The sequence below is a fragment of the Ostrea edulis genome, chromosome 3, assembly GCF_947568905.1.
Source record: "Ostrea edulis chromosome 3, xbOstEdul1.1, whole genome shotgun sequence".
Classification (NCBI taxonomy): domain Eukaryota; kingdom Metazoa; phylum Mollusca; class Bivalvia; order Ostreida; family Ostreidae; genus Ostrea; species Ostrea edulis.
This window is the reverse complement of record NC_079166.1, coordinates 85106348-85124750: the sequence shown is the minus strand read 5'-3', so window position 1 is coordinate 85124750 and position 18403 is coordinate 85106348. Positions and strand designations below refer to the sequence as shown.

General features: G+C 34.3%; 2 protein-coding genes across 10 annotated transcripts in view; one reads left to right on the top strand and one right to left on the bottom strand.

Annotated features, from left to right (window-relative positions):
* The window catches only part of LOC125673863 (mitogen-activated protein kinase kinase kinase 15-like), a 76063-nt gene extending 71758 nt beyond the window's left edge, over positions 1–4305 (top strand). For all 9 annotated transcript variants that reach the window (XM_056159244.1, XM_048910761.2, XM_056159248.1 and 6 more), the window contains one exon: positions 245–4305. In XM_056159244.1, coding sequence (XP_056015219.1) covers positions 245–329 — 85 coding nt within the window. In that variant the 3' untranslated portion in view covers positions 330–4305. The remainder of the gene's footprint in view (positions 1–244) is intronic.
* A 7680-nt stretch (positions 4306–11985) lies between these two features.
* LOC130046575 (uncharacterized) overlaps positions 11986–18403 on the bottom strand; it is a 57378-nt gene continuing 50960 nt past the window's right edge. The window contains exon 9 of the mRNA XM_056159226.1: positions 11986–14491. Coding sequence (XP_056015201.1) covers positions 14453–14491 — 39 coding nt within the window. The 3' untranslated portion in view covers positions 11986–14452. The remainder of the gene's footprint in view (positions 14492–18403) is intronic.

The window sequence follows — 18403 nt, the reverse complement described above, 5'->3', positions numbered from 1 at the left end:
TGTATTTCTGTTTTACGTTATGAGGATTTACAGAGTCTGTATTTCTGTTTTACGTTATGAGGAATTACATAGTCTTTTTTCTGTTATTATTTTACTGTTTATGTTATGATGATGTAATGTAGATTGAAGTTTATATGTAAATAATTTGATGTGGCAGTTTTTGCTGTTCTGATGGACTACAATTTTAATTTCGATCTTCGTCCTTTGATGTTTCTGAAGTAACTTGACCTTTGGCCTTTTACAGGGGTGGTGTTTTGTGCCGATTGTGGCGGGTGATACAAAGTCACAGGAAAGACCATGGCCTGGAAAAAAGGTCATCAGACAGGTAACAGGTCAAAGGTCACCAGACCAGGAGGTCACCGATGAAGACACAAATCCTGCCCAACAGACAGGTGTTGTTTCGTCAGTCCTTTCACTCAAGTGTGTCTCCCACAATTCCATTGTACAGGATGTGACATACAATGGTCAGACATTGTAACTCAAAGGAGGATATGTGATAGCAGGCTTCTGGTCATGTTGAGACATCTCACAGAGAGATATGTGTCACATGACAGTCACATGACCCATTATCTGCCTTGTCACAGTTTACTGCCCATGGGCTTGTGTTATACGACTGTGTTTACAGATATATATGGAAGTTTAGAGCATTTCATATTCCACCTTGTATCCCCATTGTTGTTTGAAACTTTTCATTCACTACTTTCACATTATCCCCAAGATGTCTGTTGTCTGTGATGTTACTGTGATGTTTAAGTGATTGAGAAAGCATTTTGATTCTGTGATCGGGATGATGTGAATAAATGGATCTTGTTGAACGTGAGTGACATATCATAAGAAAACAGTGTTCAGTATATCAATGATGAAGGAGATGATGATATCAAATGTGATAATCAGTATTATCAGACTGTCAGTTAGTATTGAATGCACTTGTCTTAGCTTTACACATTCAGGGTTCAAAGGAACATATAGTTTTACTGACATTGGAGGGGCATTTCAGAGTTTGTTTTACAAAGTTTTTAATCATCAATCCCATAATTTACACCCAGAAAATTAAACCGTTTAGTGATTTTTTTTTAGAACTGATATGGGGTGTTTTCGATTGCTTCAGTTTATGTTGATCATATCTATCGGTTTTAAAGCTTTTTTATCCTCGCTTTTATATCTGACTGTTATGATGTGAAGTTTTTATTGATATTTTATGAATGGTTATATAATTTTGTGAGATTTTTATTAGGGTTTTTGCTCTGTTTTTGTGTCAGTTGCATAGCTTGATTGACACACATGTATATTTCTGTCTGTGTTGTAACACTGATCAGGCCGGCTGTCCGGAATTAAATATGAACAATAATTCGTCTGATTTGCATTGTCCCATCTTGTAATCAAGGAGATGTCGACTACATGGAAATGTTGAGTAAAGGTATCAAAGACACTTTAACAATGTTTACACAAATTTTGATTGAAATAGAATGTAAATGTGGTTTGGGAATCCCTACCAGTTCCTGATACTTATGTCAATATATGCATAGCTGTAATGGTTTGTGAATATGAACTCTGTATCTATTAACTGAAGTCAATATATGTCATTGAATAACTGTTAATGACCAATAACCACCATAGTTTTGGTCATTCTGACGTTTGATACACGCAGTGACATATACCGTGTGACCAGCATGGCTGACCTGTTGTAATATTTTGACCAACATTTTCCACTGTTTTCTGTCTCTGTCAGTGAAAATAGTTTGTATTATATATAGGTATACATATATCATAAATGTGCTAGTGCAATATCTTTCTAACACCCATTTGTGAAAAGTTTTTTTTTCCTCTGATGAATGTGATATTACAATATTTTGTAGGAAACTTCGTTTTAATTCTGATTCCTCGTTTTCCGTTTATTTTTTTTTTTACATTTGATGAAATTGAAGATATATTCGCCCTTTTCAACTATAGCGATGATGTCCTTTCTTTTGACCATGTTTAACCCTATATGGATATAAAACATGGTTAGGGTATTAAAATGATATTTATAGAACTATGGAAATGTAGGGCAGAACAAAGATTAAATATCTTAGCGGTGCTTATTTAACTTCTTTTTTTTTTCCAAATGGAGTTAGGTTCCATTTCACCCAAGCTCCCAATAGTTATCGAAGGCATGTGTTTGGAGTCTGTAATTAAAGATTATTTTTTGTGAATGTAATTTCCAAAATTGTGCAACGATTCTTATCCCATTTAATTCCCAAAATCCTAAACTTCTGTAGAATCCACCTTCCTTCCAAACTAAAATACAGATTGATTTAGTTAAATTTAAGACCCTTTTCAATAAATCAAATGTTTTTCAGAGTGTGATAAAAATGAAGAATCAGCTGTGTTTTCTTTTTAAGTACAGCGCTATTATTGTGTCGCCTGCGTTACGCAGTGGCGACATATAGGGATCACTATTCATCGTCTTGCGTCGTCGTCTGGCGTCGTCGTCGTCACAAAAAAATTTCTGTCACAGTTTTCTCAAGAACCACATGGGGCAACTCCCTGATATTTGGCACAGAGCATCAGTGTGGCCAACTGTATTGTGTAAGACATTTTCGAATCTGTCGTTTATGAACTTCCTGTTTGCCGGGACTTAGAATTTTTTACAGCAAAAAAATTTCTGTCACAGTTTTCTCAAGAACCACATGGGGCAACTCCCTGATATTTGGCACAGAGCATCAGTGTGGCCAACTGTATTGTGTAAGACATTTTCGAATCTGTCGCTTATCAACTTCCTGTTTGCCGGGACTTAGAATTTTTTACAGCAAAAAAATTTCTGTCACAGTTTTCTCAAAAACCACATGGGGCAACTCCCTGATATTTGGCACAGAGCATCAGTGTGGCCAACTGTATTGTGTAAGACATTTTCGAATCTGTTGCTTATCAACTTCCTGTTTAGTGACAAAAACCATTTCAATAATTTACTTTTTCAACATTATACGTGATATATTACATATAGAATGAACTAGCAGGCGACACATGTCTTCCGGGGAAGACTTAATACTGCGTGTTAAATCATGTAACAGTCAAGTATTTTCGCCAATAAACTGTCCCATTGAACATTTTTATTTACATACATTTTCAAGCGGTTTCCTATTGTTCTAGATACAGTCAACATCCTCAGAACTATTACTCTTGTGTATTGCACGCTGTGAAACATTTCATAAAATATTGTACAGGTATCACTATCGAGTTTTACTTATATATATATATGTGTGTAGACAATGACACTTGTTCTACATCACATAAAGAAACATAATTTGCATTACATACAGAAAGAAATACAATTTACATTGCCTACAGAAATAACAATTTGCATTGCCTACAGAAACACAATTTACATTGCATACAATTTACAACACGTACAGATGTATAATTTACATTACAGCCAGATGTACAAACTGTTAAAACATACTCCAGGATCTATATCTAATCTAGTAATTCATTTCCGGAGTAGACTGTACATGACAACTTTTTAATAACTAATTCTAAAATTATGTGAGCAAGCTGACTCGAGAGAGAGAGTTGTGGCCAGGGAGACTTCATCTTTCCTTTCCCGGTGATTTAGTAGTAGGTATAAAGATCATAGTTTAATTTAAAAATGAATATTGTTGGTTTGGAATTAATCACGGGGGTCAATGGTCAATCTGCTGTGCTTGATGAATATGTACTGACTTTATTGCGTGATAAGTTATGGAAGAACTATGTAAACAGAGGACATTGTCAATGCTGTTGATGTAAATGTTGAGTGTGATTGGAAGGTGTAAAGTGTTACTGATGTGATATGTAATTTTGATATTGCTGGTGCAAACTCTGCTCAAACTTACAATGTCTAATAATTAATCTGTTTATTAGAATAGTTAATGATAGGTAGGGATTCGTCGCCAGTTTCAGTGTTTTAGTGAAAGTTTCTTGTAAGCCATTTCACCAAACCTCCATAAAGGTGTACTGTTAGATGATATATGTTTTTATTTGCCGGAATAAAATTATATGTGTAATTATTTGTCATTTCAAAGTTATCTACAACATTATGTTGTTTCAGTCCGTTAATATGACGGATCATTTTATTATGTTTGGGAGTGAAGATATTGATTTCTGTTAATGATAAGACAGTTTTAAGATGATGCATGCATTTATGTATTTGAACAAATTATCTAAACTTTACGATTTGATCCCCATTTTATGTTTGTTGCTACTTTTGTTTTGTTTAGAGTGGGATGGGCAGGGATTAATCATGATATCATTGTGCTCGAAAATGTAATAAAATCAAGAATGAGTTAATCGTGGAGTTGTGTTAATTGTTTCCCTTCCTTTGGTAAGACATGCATTGTGTCGGCACGTTTGGTCGTTTTTGCACGTTTGGTCGCCGACGATCATTCGTGCCGCTCGTTTGGTTGCCGGCGACCATTCGTGCCGCACGTATCGTTGCCGAGCGACAGAACGTGCCGTGGGGGTGGGCACGATTGGTCGCCAATTTTAGGCCATACCCGAACACGAATGGTTGCTACCCAAGCCCCAACTCCAAAACCCCAACTTTGCTTTTTTTTTCTCCTCAGCATCTATTCCCCTTCCTTCTCTTCCCCCTTTTAATCTCCTCCAAATTCTTCATCAATTTCTTCCGGTTTGATCAAACCGAACGAGTATTTTGAATTGCCAGATTATAGCTATAAGTGAGATATGGCGCTTTCTAATACCCTTCGATTAACAATCGTATACTGATGGACGCTCCCTAGAAAGAATCGCAGCACATCTTATTCAGATTCGAAACAGCTCTTTAAATCTTCGACATGTTTCAAGTGTGCAGATAATATAGGGTCTAATTTTGCATTTCATAAATGTGGTGTAAAAGGGTAGGCCTACAAGAGGAGAGAGTGCACGAAACATGGCATGGATATACCCACAAAACTAGTATTCCTCCATAGACGCCTACTCTTCAGCAAGTCAGAGCTATCCCCGCGCTGCCCCTACAATCATCCCATGTAATCTTTCTATCTCACATACACTCACATTCTCTCTCTCCTCTCTCTCTTTAAGAGATAGTGGCTCTATTTTGGGAGAACGAATTTCATGTATGAAAAGTGCTTCATACATGTACCTATGAAGTTGCAAATTTATAGACGTGCTTACTCCATCTGTTCAATTTGATTCGTACTTTGTAAAAGTACCAATTCTGTAGCTATTTTGTACATTTTACTTCATGCTTATCGCTAGTGCAGTAGTTGGCTTAAATTCTTTGTTTTGATAGTACTGATGGATTCTTTTTACAATAAGTTAACATGATAAATGGTAAAGTGCTGTTCATGAATATTATGTTCACTAAAATTAAAACTGCACTGCCCAGGCAATGTTGTTTATGCAGAATTCAAAGATTTCATTTTCTTATCAAACCATAGCAAATGGTAGTACATGTATTATCATCGGCTAAATTCACATTGTATTCATAATCAGAATAAATGTTTTGGTACATTCTTGAAAGACACAGTTCGTCATCTTTCTACTACGTGATAAACATCGAACTCTAGAACAATCTAGGTCACATATTTCACTCAAGTCCAAATATTACAGAACAATATGATACTTTATTTATGAGATATCTTATAAAAATATAAGATATTTTATAAAGTTTAAAAAATATCTTCTAAAACATATAAGATATCTTATATGTTTTACAAGATATCTTATAAAATGTATGAGATATATTATAAAATGTCTGTTATAAGATACCTTATAAAAGTTATAAAATATCTTTTAAGAGTTAATGAGATATCTTAAATCAAAAACGTTAATAAGACATCTTATAAAGTTTATATGAGATATATTTACTATATGATATATCTCGTATAAAAACATATTAAGATATTTTATATCTTTTATAAGATGTCTTATAAGATTTATGAGTTATCTTTGAAAAGGAATAAATGTAAAAACGGCGTGCCATAAGGATGGTATGTAAGAGTATTGTGTTGCTAAAATGTTGCAACTCGTGTGTTTGCAAAATAAATTCCCATCAAATTCCATCCAGAAATGTCCAGTTTTTTGTTTGTTGGCTTTGTATCGTACTGGACTTGTGTCACAAATGTGTGCAGGTACGTGCGTGTGTAATGCAAAACAAACTTTATTACACATGAATGCACACACATATGCACACACGCACGCACATATATACACATATACGCACATGTATGCACACACACACGCGCACACACTCACACCGTCACTCAAATACGCACACACACACATGAACACACACCCATTTTGCAAAACAAATGAAAAGTTGGCGTTTGGGACAGGGGGCTTGAGTGGCGACCATTCGTGCTAGGTTATGACCTAAAATTGACGACCATTAGTGTCCACCCTCACGGCACATTCGGTCACCGAGCGACCGCACGTATCATTGTCAGGCGACCGAACGTGCCAATGTGACCAAACGTGCCGTAACAATGCATTTTGTCTGAGCGTCACAGAGTCGTGAACACATATTCCACTACATTACCAGTAAAGTTATGTAAGACATCTTGGTTTGTATTGCTGATAAATTCGGTTACTAGTTTATATGTAGTTTGTGTAACATGGAGTGGACTCTGTTACTTGGATGTATACGTTTATGAATTTCAAGAACAATTTCTTCAAGAACATACGGTTATACATTGAAAGTAAATAGGTATTACATCAACTCTATATTGAAATTTGTCATTTATATATAATGATAATGAGAGGGTGTGAACAGTTTCGTTTAAAGTCAGCATTTTGCAAATAGTGATTAATCTCATAACTCAAATGTTACAGCATTGGAAAAGTCCGTTTTATTGGAATTGCCGTAATTGATTCCAGGAAATACATCGTCGAGAATAAACAAAACGATGGCAAAACGGTATCAAAGAAAAAACTAACTTTATCTCTCTGCGCTCAAATTTGCACAAATCTAATTTTGAATTCTATAAACATTCGACTGCTGTATATATTGTCATACAATCGTACCACAACATTTATTAATTTGAGATCGTGGTAATAGATTGCCTAAACATTAGTTAGAAAAATAACTGTTCCTATTTCTAAACAGTTCAGCATTATCCCCCTTCTGGAGAAATACGGGGAATGTGAGTACATTATCAGTCCCGCAACACCAGGTATGCTACTTTATCGCTCTTTGGACATCTCCAATTCTATTTCCAAGAAATTTTGCATGATTATTGTCTAAAGAATGGCAAAGAAACTATTACACGCGATATTTTTTAATGATTCTCGACACGTTACATCTGTGTACCTCGAAACAAATCCCAATTTATTGATAACAAACTTTGAGTTTGATATTACCTTGATACCTCAGTTATCAACAGTTGATTAAATGTAGGGACCCATGGATTGTGCAGAATTCCATTGTCCAAACCACCATCAATGTCGTCTAGAATAGACAAATCAACCTCTTTTGTTAAGTCGACATCTCTTTTTAAAATCTGTATCATTATAATACATGATAGGATCAAGTCTGTTTCTAACATTATGTTCTCTTCTTATCAACCTTTCTACAAGGTGATATTGCCAAATCTGTCCAGTACATCCAAATACATAAAGCTGGGTTTAATCTCCTGCGCACCTGGTTCATAATATACGTAATTCTGAGCCGTTCTCATCTCAGCCATACCTGTCTACAACGCGTAAATCTGGATTCAAACCCGGTATCATTGACCAGGGGTCTAAATCCGAGATACGTAACCGGCCATGAGCAAATGTAGATTTTGACGTTTTATTCTAAAAATCCTTTTTTCAGTTGGGAGAAAATTGCTTGATCCGACTCTCTTTAAGTTTGAAATGCGTAACATTTTGATAATGTTAACATCGCAATGGATCGATTGACCTGTGGGTCGCAATCAGTCAATTCCTCATATTGTAATGAGTCAGATTTAATTAACGTCAATATTATATGTTATTGTAGATTTTTATAAAATTTTGATCATTAGAAGAAACAAAACGCACAATATTACATTTCTGGTAGGTCAAAAGTGTAAAGTGAAGATAACGAACAGTGATCAATCTCATAAATCTCATAAGCAATACAAAATGAATAGTTGGACAAAAACGGACCACTGGACACACCAGATGTGTGTTGTGTGATGTCAAGAGTAAACACACGTTCCATACATTCTGTCTGCGTGTCTTGAAGTTGTCTGGCTCACACGTTTAGCCCAAACGTCGTTTCTGTTACCAAATTTTGTTATACGTTTTCAAATTGGAAAAATAAATTACACGGCAAAGCAAAATGATTACCTTCACGGTCAACGCTTCTTTTAATCCTTGCGCAGTTCATCCTTAATAAAAATTAATTTATTTTAAAAAAAAACATGAATGTTTTTATACTAGTATTTTGTACATGTACAGTACTAGATTTTTTAACCAAACTTAAGATTGTTAGTGTTATCATTCTATAATATTTACATAAGTCATCTAATCTTCAGTAAAATCATTGTATTTGAAAGATCTGTGTCTTGTTTAAATGTGTGGTCTGTAATAGCTTAGCTTGTAGACGCTTTGTTCAATGAATAGGAAATCTGATTGCATAAACCATTGTTAAACGATTTGTAAATTTCAGGAACATAATATATATCCCTAGTATCAAAATGTTTAGCTATGATTCAGTTGTGTTGTCATATTTTTAGATAAAGGTATGCTATTCACATTAACAAGTATCTGTAGTGCGTAAATCTGGGTCATAAAGTAGTCTCAGTACTACGTAAACCTTGGGTGGTGACTAGTCTCAGTAGTACAAAAACGGTGAGGGTTCAGCAAGTTTATGCTGCGTAAACCACCGGGAATCGGGGATAGCCAAGGTTTGCATACTCCGTAACCCCTTGTTAATTGGACGTTTCCAAGCTGATACCTTGCGGAAACCATCTTTTCTCTTAAGTTATTGCATAGTTTCCGCACTATTGATACTATACTGTTCATGCAGTGCATTGTTTAATCAGTTTGCATCATTCCTGCATTGGGTCCCATAAATAAGTTAAAAAACCAATCAATTATTCAATACCTGGACGATTCGTTGTTGTCACCCAAATTCAACGATTACCTATTTTAAAAAGTACTTGATACAAACCGGCGAAAATTCAGAAATATTTCGATTTTTCAAATTTGAACCAACCCTGATCGGAACTATAAAAGAGAAGTCATAGTGAACATTGTGATCAGAAAATTACATTCCTTTGGTGTAAATTGGTTTACAAATTAAATGAAGTCATAAAAGAATCTAATTTATTGATGAAAAGTGCATACAATTAGCAACAATAGGATTATTTTAGTAATTTATATCAATTTTGAGCGGGATCGGTACTCTTTTCTCTCTCGTTTGATTCCAAATTAAAATGTATTCATATTTCTAAAATGTGGCCATTTCATTTCAATTTCTCTTTTACATTTTCAAAATATATGTGTGTAATACATTTTTTTGTAATCATTAATATGTTTTTGAAAAAATGTATCCGTAAATTAAAAAAAACAACATTTTGATAAATAACGTTTTCAATTTTCCCAAATCTTTTTTGCTCTAGAAGATAGAACGTGTATCTCAATCTTCTAAACATGTATTATTAGATATTCATACAATGCAACAAATTACAGCGAAATTTAGACTCGAACAAAACACCTTTCTTATAATTCCGGAAGAAATCACAGAAAATAATGTAAATTAACTGAGAGCTTGTACCACTGTTTCAATTGTGAAACCATACTTCATAGGAGGTGCTTAAACGAGCCAATGAATGAAAGTTTAGTGTAATGAACCACCTCAACATGTAACTTGTTATGGTAAAGCCGTATCAAATATTAAATGAATATCTGCAAGCATGATATTTTTTGAGCCCAAGGGTCATAACTCAGTGAAAATCAACGGGAAAAAATATGATATGTTACTTGTTATAACAAATCAAGGCACCAAATATTAGATGAATATCTACAATGACAACCAAAAAAGTCCGAAAAACTGGTAATCCATCCTTTTATTTTTCAGTCAAAGGATCATGACCTAAAAACCCGTTCGACTTCGGGATGTTACTAAAACGCAGAGCGAAAAACGAAACAGAAAACGGAACGGAACGTAAAACGGAAAATATTGAATGCAGTAATGTGTCATGAGGAGGTCAGCATTTAGGTTTGTCATGAAAAAGGGAAGCAGAAATTACAGAGAGAGCGGGAAGTCATCCACAGAACCTACCGTTTCATATTCTTCATACTAATGCATACGTATTTTAAAATCATTAACTTACCATAAAGATATTAATAAAGAAAAAATCATACTGAAAAAGCCTTGAATTTTCAAATGTTATATCCAATGAATACCCCCCACCCCCAACAAAACTTTGTAGAAGATAAAATATTTTTTTCAAGAATTTTCCCCAAACACAACCTTCTTAATCGAACTTGATTTTATTCCTACTTTACTTCTACAGCTGGTTATAATACATGTATTCATTTATGTTTTGCATCAAATGATCTTCTCAAATTGGAACTTGCTTTTATTGGTAATTTAGTCCTACACCTGTACATGTATTTATGTATCACATCAAATTGTAAAGCGAACAAGTCCGGTTTGTATGAAAGGTTGTCTCATTTGGGATGAATTTATGTGAAAGTTCGAATATTTACCGACATCCTGCGGATTAGTGTTGAACCCGAAGAGATACATTGGGAAAGAAAACGAAACAGAATTAATGAAAACTAGGGTTACGTTTACGATCCATATTATGAGAAATTAACAGATATGAAATAGCTAAAAGACTAACAGATAATTTATGCTTGCATGCAATGAAGTCATCCTATTATTAATTTCAATATTAAGACATGGGTATTTAGTTTAGAAATAAACTGTAAGATGTCCTCCCTATTTGGGATTGGAGTGTTGCGATCACAATGTCTCTGTTTGTTAAAAATAATATATCAAACACAAGACGTTTAACTTACTGATATATTAAGATCATGAATTGTCGTTGTTATATGCATACCTCACTCATTGTTGTAAATATACTATACACATACACGGTATTATGTGTAAATTTACATGTAAATGTGCGTTAATGCCGTTTTGCCACCGGGGTGTGTTATTTCCTTTATCTACCAATAGGTGTCGTTACTCGCTAACACACCTGTCAATGGCGACATTTCAAAATGTTTGTAAAACACTTTGTAAATTCTTAGTACAGATATTTAACTTCGCTTAATTAATTCATGATGCAGAGTTTTAAGATAAAATTAATTTACCGCTGGTAAACCAATTCCCAAATTTTGATTTTAATCCTAATAAAGTGTGTTTTCCAATATTTGGTGTTATCTTAGCTACATTAATCATTCTAATTCTTTATTTTTGTTCCGTTTTCCGTTCCTCGTTTTAGTAACATCTTATAAACTAATAAAGGGGATATGATAATGAAATTAAAGGAATTATAAATATTTTATGACCGTAGATTAGTCACAGAGGGGAGATTATCATGTTTAAAAATTAACACTTTTTACATTGCTACAATAATTGATTTCCAGGGAAACGGCCTCCGATGTGTCCAACGTTGAAAACCAAAACTTCAGCTGTGGTAGATCCCAAGGTATGCATACAAACAAGCAGGTTGTGATTTGAATACATTTAATGATCACCATTAATACAGTATGTGTCCGGATACTAATAGGTAAAATGCAATACATTTTCTATATGATACCAATACAAAGAAAGTAAATCTAGTCCGAATTTTCCCCGGAAAATGGCATTTCCATCAGATACATTTAAAGAAAATTGATCGGAAAGTTATGTTGAATATCATTAGACTTTCTGAACTTTTTTCTTTCATATCAAAGAAGGTATTCACAGGTACATGTAAAACTTATACGGTACCAATTTTCATGCACCAGATGCGCATTTCGACAAATAATGTCTCTTCAGTGATGCTCAACCGAAATGTTTGAAATCCGAAATAACAATAATACATGTCAAACCAATTTATTAGGATGTACATAATTTGATTAAAGATACATGATCAACTGAACGTCATCTGCATTCTTTAAAGTTTTACATCCGAATTAGTACAAACAAATCAAGATGACTTTTCTCTCTCTCTGAAATGCATCAACTAAACAAAATGTTTTGGTAGTATGCTTTTACTATTGGTTAATATGTGAAAATATCTTTAGAAACTTATTGAGATATTATAGACTGATTTTTTGGCGTTGCATTTTGACTGTCCATTGTGAAGATAAACCCCGATAAATCATATCCATCATGAGTGCATTTAAATGTTTTAAATTTCATTGAAAAAATACATAAATCAACAGAACTTTAAAAAGAGACAATCTATACATGTACATTGGTCCAAATAAAAATATACCGACTACATTTAAATGTCCCATGTCATTAAAAGTACATAGCTTATTTTAAACGATATTCTTATTCAGATATAAGTTGATATTGGTGTTTACAAACAATGCATCATGATAGATTGAGATACATCCAAACGGCTTATTGATTACAAAATTCAAAGGTTGAAGGTCAAGTACGTTGATTTTCACAAAACTTCAGTTTATGTCTAACTTCAAACTACCTGTAGAACTATAGCTCTCTGAGAAACTATTGGGGCATATCAGAGAGCTACAGATTTACCCCTTATAAACACTTTCGGTTATGGCGTGAAAAATAAAATGCGCACGGTTGAAGCCTCATGTCCTTGTATTCTTGCTTCGCTGTCTGAAACATTTATCATAAAAAATCCAAACATATTCCCCCACTATATTTATGTCTAATCATGCCTTCAAATATCCATTAAAGCTCCATTCGAACTGAGATCTCACGGTTTCATGAATGGTGAAGATAGCGAACAGTGACCAATCTCACAACTCCTATAAGCAATACAAAATAGAAAATTGTGCAAACACGTACCCCTGTATATACTAGAGGTGAGATCAGGCGCCTAAGAGGAATATGCATCCCCTGTCGACCGGTCACACCCGTCGTGAACCAAGTAAACAGAGTTATCAGTAATCAGAATCGGTGTGCCAAGAACGGACTATAATTCCGTTTGTTGACGTAGCCATATCAGCGTCTGATATTTCTGTTCAACGTGTTGCAACACCTTCTTCCGACTTTTTGGAGTAGAATAAGAAATTTCCTCCGACAGTATGTGGTACAACGATATCTGTTAAAACTTTGTCTGCTGTCAACGCAAACATGGCGTCGAAAATAACATTTTAACCCGACATTACACAAAATTATTCAAGCATGATAAGGCCCCAACCGTTATGATATCAAGTTTCAGCATTTAAAAAAAACATGACCTCAACACTAATATTCGTAAATTTTTGTCACAAATAGTTGGAATCCTACCCCCCCCCCCCCCCCCACACACACACATACACTTTTTACAGTGCTACACAGTATATACCAATGTTAACATATGCAAGAATATATATTTCAGATGAACAAAAATATTGGCATAAATTACACACAAGTATAATCATTGCTGTAGTATTTTACAGTATAGCTAAATACAGACATGTAGTGTCATCTATTGCTGGGCCTGGGTACTAATTAATCAACTATTGCCAATAATATAGACATTACGATTTGTGGATCCTGGGCTTTGGTGTAACATTTCGATGTGAATTGTACGGGGTTTTTTGTGAGTGGAATGAGATTACTTGAAAGCATATAAATAATCTTGAATTATAAGAACAATCAACCCTATATACACTTTGCGCGGGATGAAACGGTTACACGTTTAAAGTAATCAAAGAAATTCGGAACGGAACCATCTCTAAAAAGTGTTTGCAGTGGCGGCCACTGTTTAAAGTCTGTCATCAGTTGGACAACGTCAAAATGAAAAAAAAAATCACCAATGCTTTATATTTGTTGTACATTGTGAATTCTTTACAGAGTAATTTTGATCCCTCCTGGCTCTTCATTTCAGGGACTGGCCCCTAAAGCTTGAAATTGTGTAATAAATATTGCGATTATCTACAGTTTTTGTTCTACATTCAACAAAAAAATATATCCGGGTTCCACTTAATTGGGATATATAACTTTATAGCGCTGGCCAGGGAATTCCTTTAAAAGAATAATTGTAAAGCTTGCATATTAATTAGCATATACAGAGCAATTGTAACGAATCCCCTATAAACCCCGTACTATGTAACCAATTACACCAATTTCATCATATGAGTAGTTGGAAAACATCAAAGCACACAAATTTGCTTCAATTGTATATATTTTGAGATAAATAAGAAATTCTGTTGATTTTCTTGGTCCCTTATCTAATAGGCTGGTCCTTAAGGAGAAATAGCAAACAATATCACAAACTGGAGTTAATTTGTGTCACTTCAAATGATTAGAGAAATATCTATACATCGGTCAAAATATCAAAGTACCATGCAGGCTGCAGCAGGTTTTCCTCGAAATATGTTGTTACGTACTCTCCCGCTGTGGTGTACTGGGATTTGCGCCCTAAAATTAAAAGACAAAAAATTCATGAGAGAGAGAGAGAGAGAGAGAGAGAGAGAGAGAGAGAGAGAGAGAGATGATACTTAAGAATAAAGTTTTTACAACGGTATATCGTTTCATTTCCGATTGTAAACGCGTTCTCACGTTTTTAAGGACATTCTCGTATACACACAAGACACATACTTTGCATTATGACGTACACTACTTATGAAATATTTTTCAGGTTTACAAATATATGATATGATAAACTACAAGCATCATCACATTGGTATATCAAATGGAGAATGCGAAAAAATATACCGATGTGGAGAAATTAGAGATGTATGATGTCAAATACTTTTAAAAAATGTTTTTAAAAAAAGAAATTTTAAATTTACATCCCAAATACTTGAATTCCATTTTGATGATAAACCTATGCCGTATTCTTTAAAATATCTTCACCAGAGGGTGTGTTATGCAAGTTTCACTTACATATTCGTTAGTGACTGGAACTAGACTCTCCATCACGTGACAATACAATAACATGATGTACAATGTATGCATAATATAAAAGGTGATATTAATGCAAATGACAATCACGCATATGGAAGAAAAGAATTACTGTTTCCTGCAAAATGCATAACTGTTGTAAAGTAAAAAGTAAGAGTCAAATGAGAGATGAAGGGGTTCAGTCAAATTCTGCGAATGGCACACTGCTTTTGATTATGCTGTTTACCTGATCAAGACATAGGGCTCATAGTGGGCGTACCCTTAAATAGGGGATGCTTAGAGGCGAGGTCAAAAGATCGATGTCGGGTAAATATCTTACTTCAAATAGTTAGCGGGGAGAAGTATAAACAATTCCGCAAGTTTTTGTCATCCGACATCGATTACACGTTGACTGAATATTGTTTAAAGTCCCTCTCAAGAATATGTGCCTCATATGTAGACGTCAACACTGCCGGTGAAGGGCTGCAATATTTAGGCATATGCTCGGCGTTTACAGCCTTTGAGCAGGGGGGGGGGTGTCGTACCACACCTGCTGTGTAATAAGCGACCAAATGGGCCGGCCTTTTCATGAAACCGCAGAAACTGAGGTTCCGTGTCACAGCAGGTGTGACACCATAAAGATACCTCCCTGCTTAAAAGCCGTAAGTGCCGAGCATACGCCTAAAGAACATGACCCACGAACCATGAAAAATGGCCTAGCCTGGAATATTGAAAATTTCCGTATAAAATAATCTTCGGGATATAGGCTTTCTATAAATGTTTTTCTTTTTTTCATATATTCTATACTTTTTTGTTACTATGACGTTGAATATTGTGGTATTTAATGTTAAAAAATTAACATTTCGGGATACACGTCACAACAATAAACCTCCAATGACCATGTACAATGTACATGAACCTATAAATTTCTGAATATATCAAGGTATATGCACTCAAATAGCTAGAATGGCTTATCCAATTATCATAATAAGCATTTTTGACCAAATTTGGGAAATAGAAATAAGAAATATTTTGGAAATGATGTTCAAAGCCGTGATTGTTCAACTTTACTTTTAAATTATTTTTACTTGAATTTTAAAATACTGAAATAAGAAGAAGAATAAATATAGTATGTAGTCTATTTACATGGTGAAAGAAGTGAATAATTGGAACCATTCTGTTTCATATCATATTCCATAGTTTTGTTGGTTTTTTTTTTTTTTTTTTGGTATTAAAACGACCGAGTATCGATATCAATGGTAACGAAATGAGTTGACATAGCGTCTCGTCGAAACATGTTCAATTCGAATTTACTCGGAATTACACGTTCAGCGAGCATTTGCTGTGAAACCTGATTAAAGGGAAAGTACTGTAGACACCTAATAGTAAGTATCAAATGATCTTTTTTGTTACATGTACATGTAGATTCCATAGCGTGAATAATAACAACACAACACCGATATAGGGGATCAGAGTCAGCACATTATTGACTCTGAAAATACGATTTGAGAAATGATACTGTATAAATTTTACTGTATTTATCTTTATCAATAATTGTATATTCCTATACGTATTAATCATGTAAAGATACTGAGGTCTTTTAACCAACACTTTTTTTAAATGTTTGTGCAATACATTATTGACTGACAGAACGTAATTCATGAGCTGTGATCTAAAAATATTTCAGGCATTAACAGATTAATGTAGATTTGAATAGAATTGCATCTAGATACATATTTGAAATAGAATATATCCTAAGGCTCTGTAGTTTTAATTTTTTTGGATTATATTGCATTTACATGTAATGTATACATGCTTGTAAATGCCACAGAATGAGAAATAATCTAAATTAGCCTATTTTCATAATGTTCCCAAAATAGAAGTATCATGTAGATCTATACAGGAGATAACATTTACAAATCATGTTTGTTGTCTGTTATTTGCCAGTGAAGTATCATAATGATAATACTAGTAGTTTAAAATAAGTAATTATTCTGCTACAATCAAATACCCTTTTTATTGTCAACAAATACATCACTGGTAGAAAGGTTATAAAGCTTTTATCTAGCAAAAGTTTCCATATTCTTCATATTTACATATGTCAGCAAGTCCTTAAAAGCAGCTTTAGGGGTTCCCAGGAGATTCTGATGCTCACTGTTAGACTTTCACTGTTGTCAAAATCCAACCTTATTTTCTCTTTTCTCAAAACTTCAGCTCTCAAAAACTTGATTGATTAATTGTGGCACTCCTGTTTTGTTGAACATAGTGTTGTCAACAATAGGTTCAAGTTTTTCTATGTCTTGTTGTAGGTGATTTGTACAGCAGCGAGCCCCGACAGGAATGATGGCTTCTTTTGAAATGAAGATTTCATGCCTTACTCCTACTGGGACTACAACTAACTTTGGACCTGGTCACTCGCAGATACAGCATGAAGTGTACCCTCTTGATGTACATGGGAATGGGAGTGATACAGAAGGAGGACTAATTGGAAGACCTGCTGCTGCTGGTGATGGTGCTGGACTGTCTTGAATCTGTGGCCTAACCGACTTGATATTCTTCTGTTTAATATGGGAGTAACACACACACTCTGGCATCTGTTGCACAGAAAATCATGATCAGATGGTGCCCTCCCTATCAGAGTGGTGATCACTGTCCTATATTTCTTTGAAATCCTGGATCTGTCTTTTAGTTTTACTCTCCATGGACAGTTGAAACAGAGAAAGAATTTGGGACCACTCCTTGGCAGATCTGAAATATTTATGTCATATACATGTAATTGAAATTATACAATTTGGGTTGGATGAAAATATTTTCTTCATGTTAAAACCCATTAGCCTACGTTATTTTTCTTAAAATCTAATTATAAATCAATTAACTTGTTAATTAATGCTTGGTGAATCAATTAATAAATTGTATTCAAAAACTTGGAATTATTTTTTTCCACTAATAAACTGAAAATGTGTATCTTCAAATGTTTTGTTGATTAATGTCAGTGTGAAATATAGAGGGGGTATGGGTTTTACAACAATGTATATTACATGGTTAATTTATTTCTATATGTAGTCCATGAAATTTTCTGTGAAAACGAGGAAGTTATTTATATTCGGTCTTTCCTATGCCGGGGTAGGAAAGACCGAATATAAATAACCCCCTCGTTTCCACGGAAATTAAGTCCATGAGAGCCTGAAATCTCCCAACCTCGGTCTGTTTAATGGACCCTTCCAAAGTCCTCTTTTAAGGAAAAAGTAAACCATTTTCCTAATCCAAAAAGAAAACTGGTGTAAAAACCATGCACATCTCCATACATGATATAATATGATATAAGATAATAGAAACATTATCAATAGTATTGTAATACATTTGGGGGGGGGGGTGCTGTTCCACCTTTACAGATGGTTTTTTTCCTAACATTTAAAACATGTCTTTTCAATATCAATTTTGTCTATA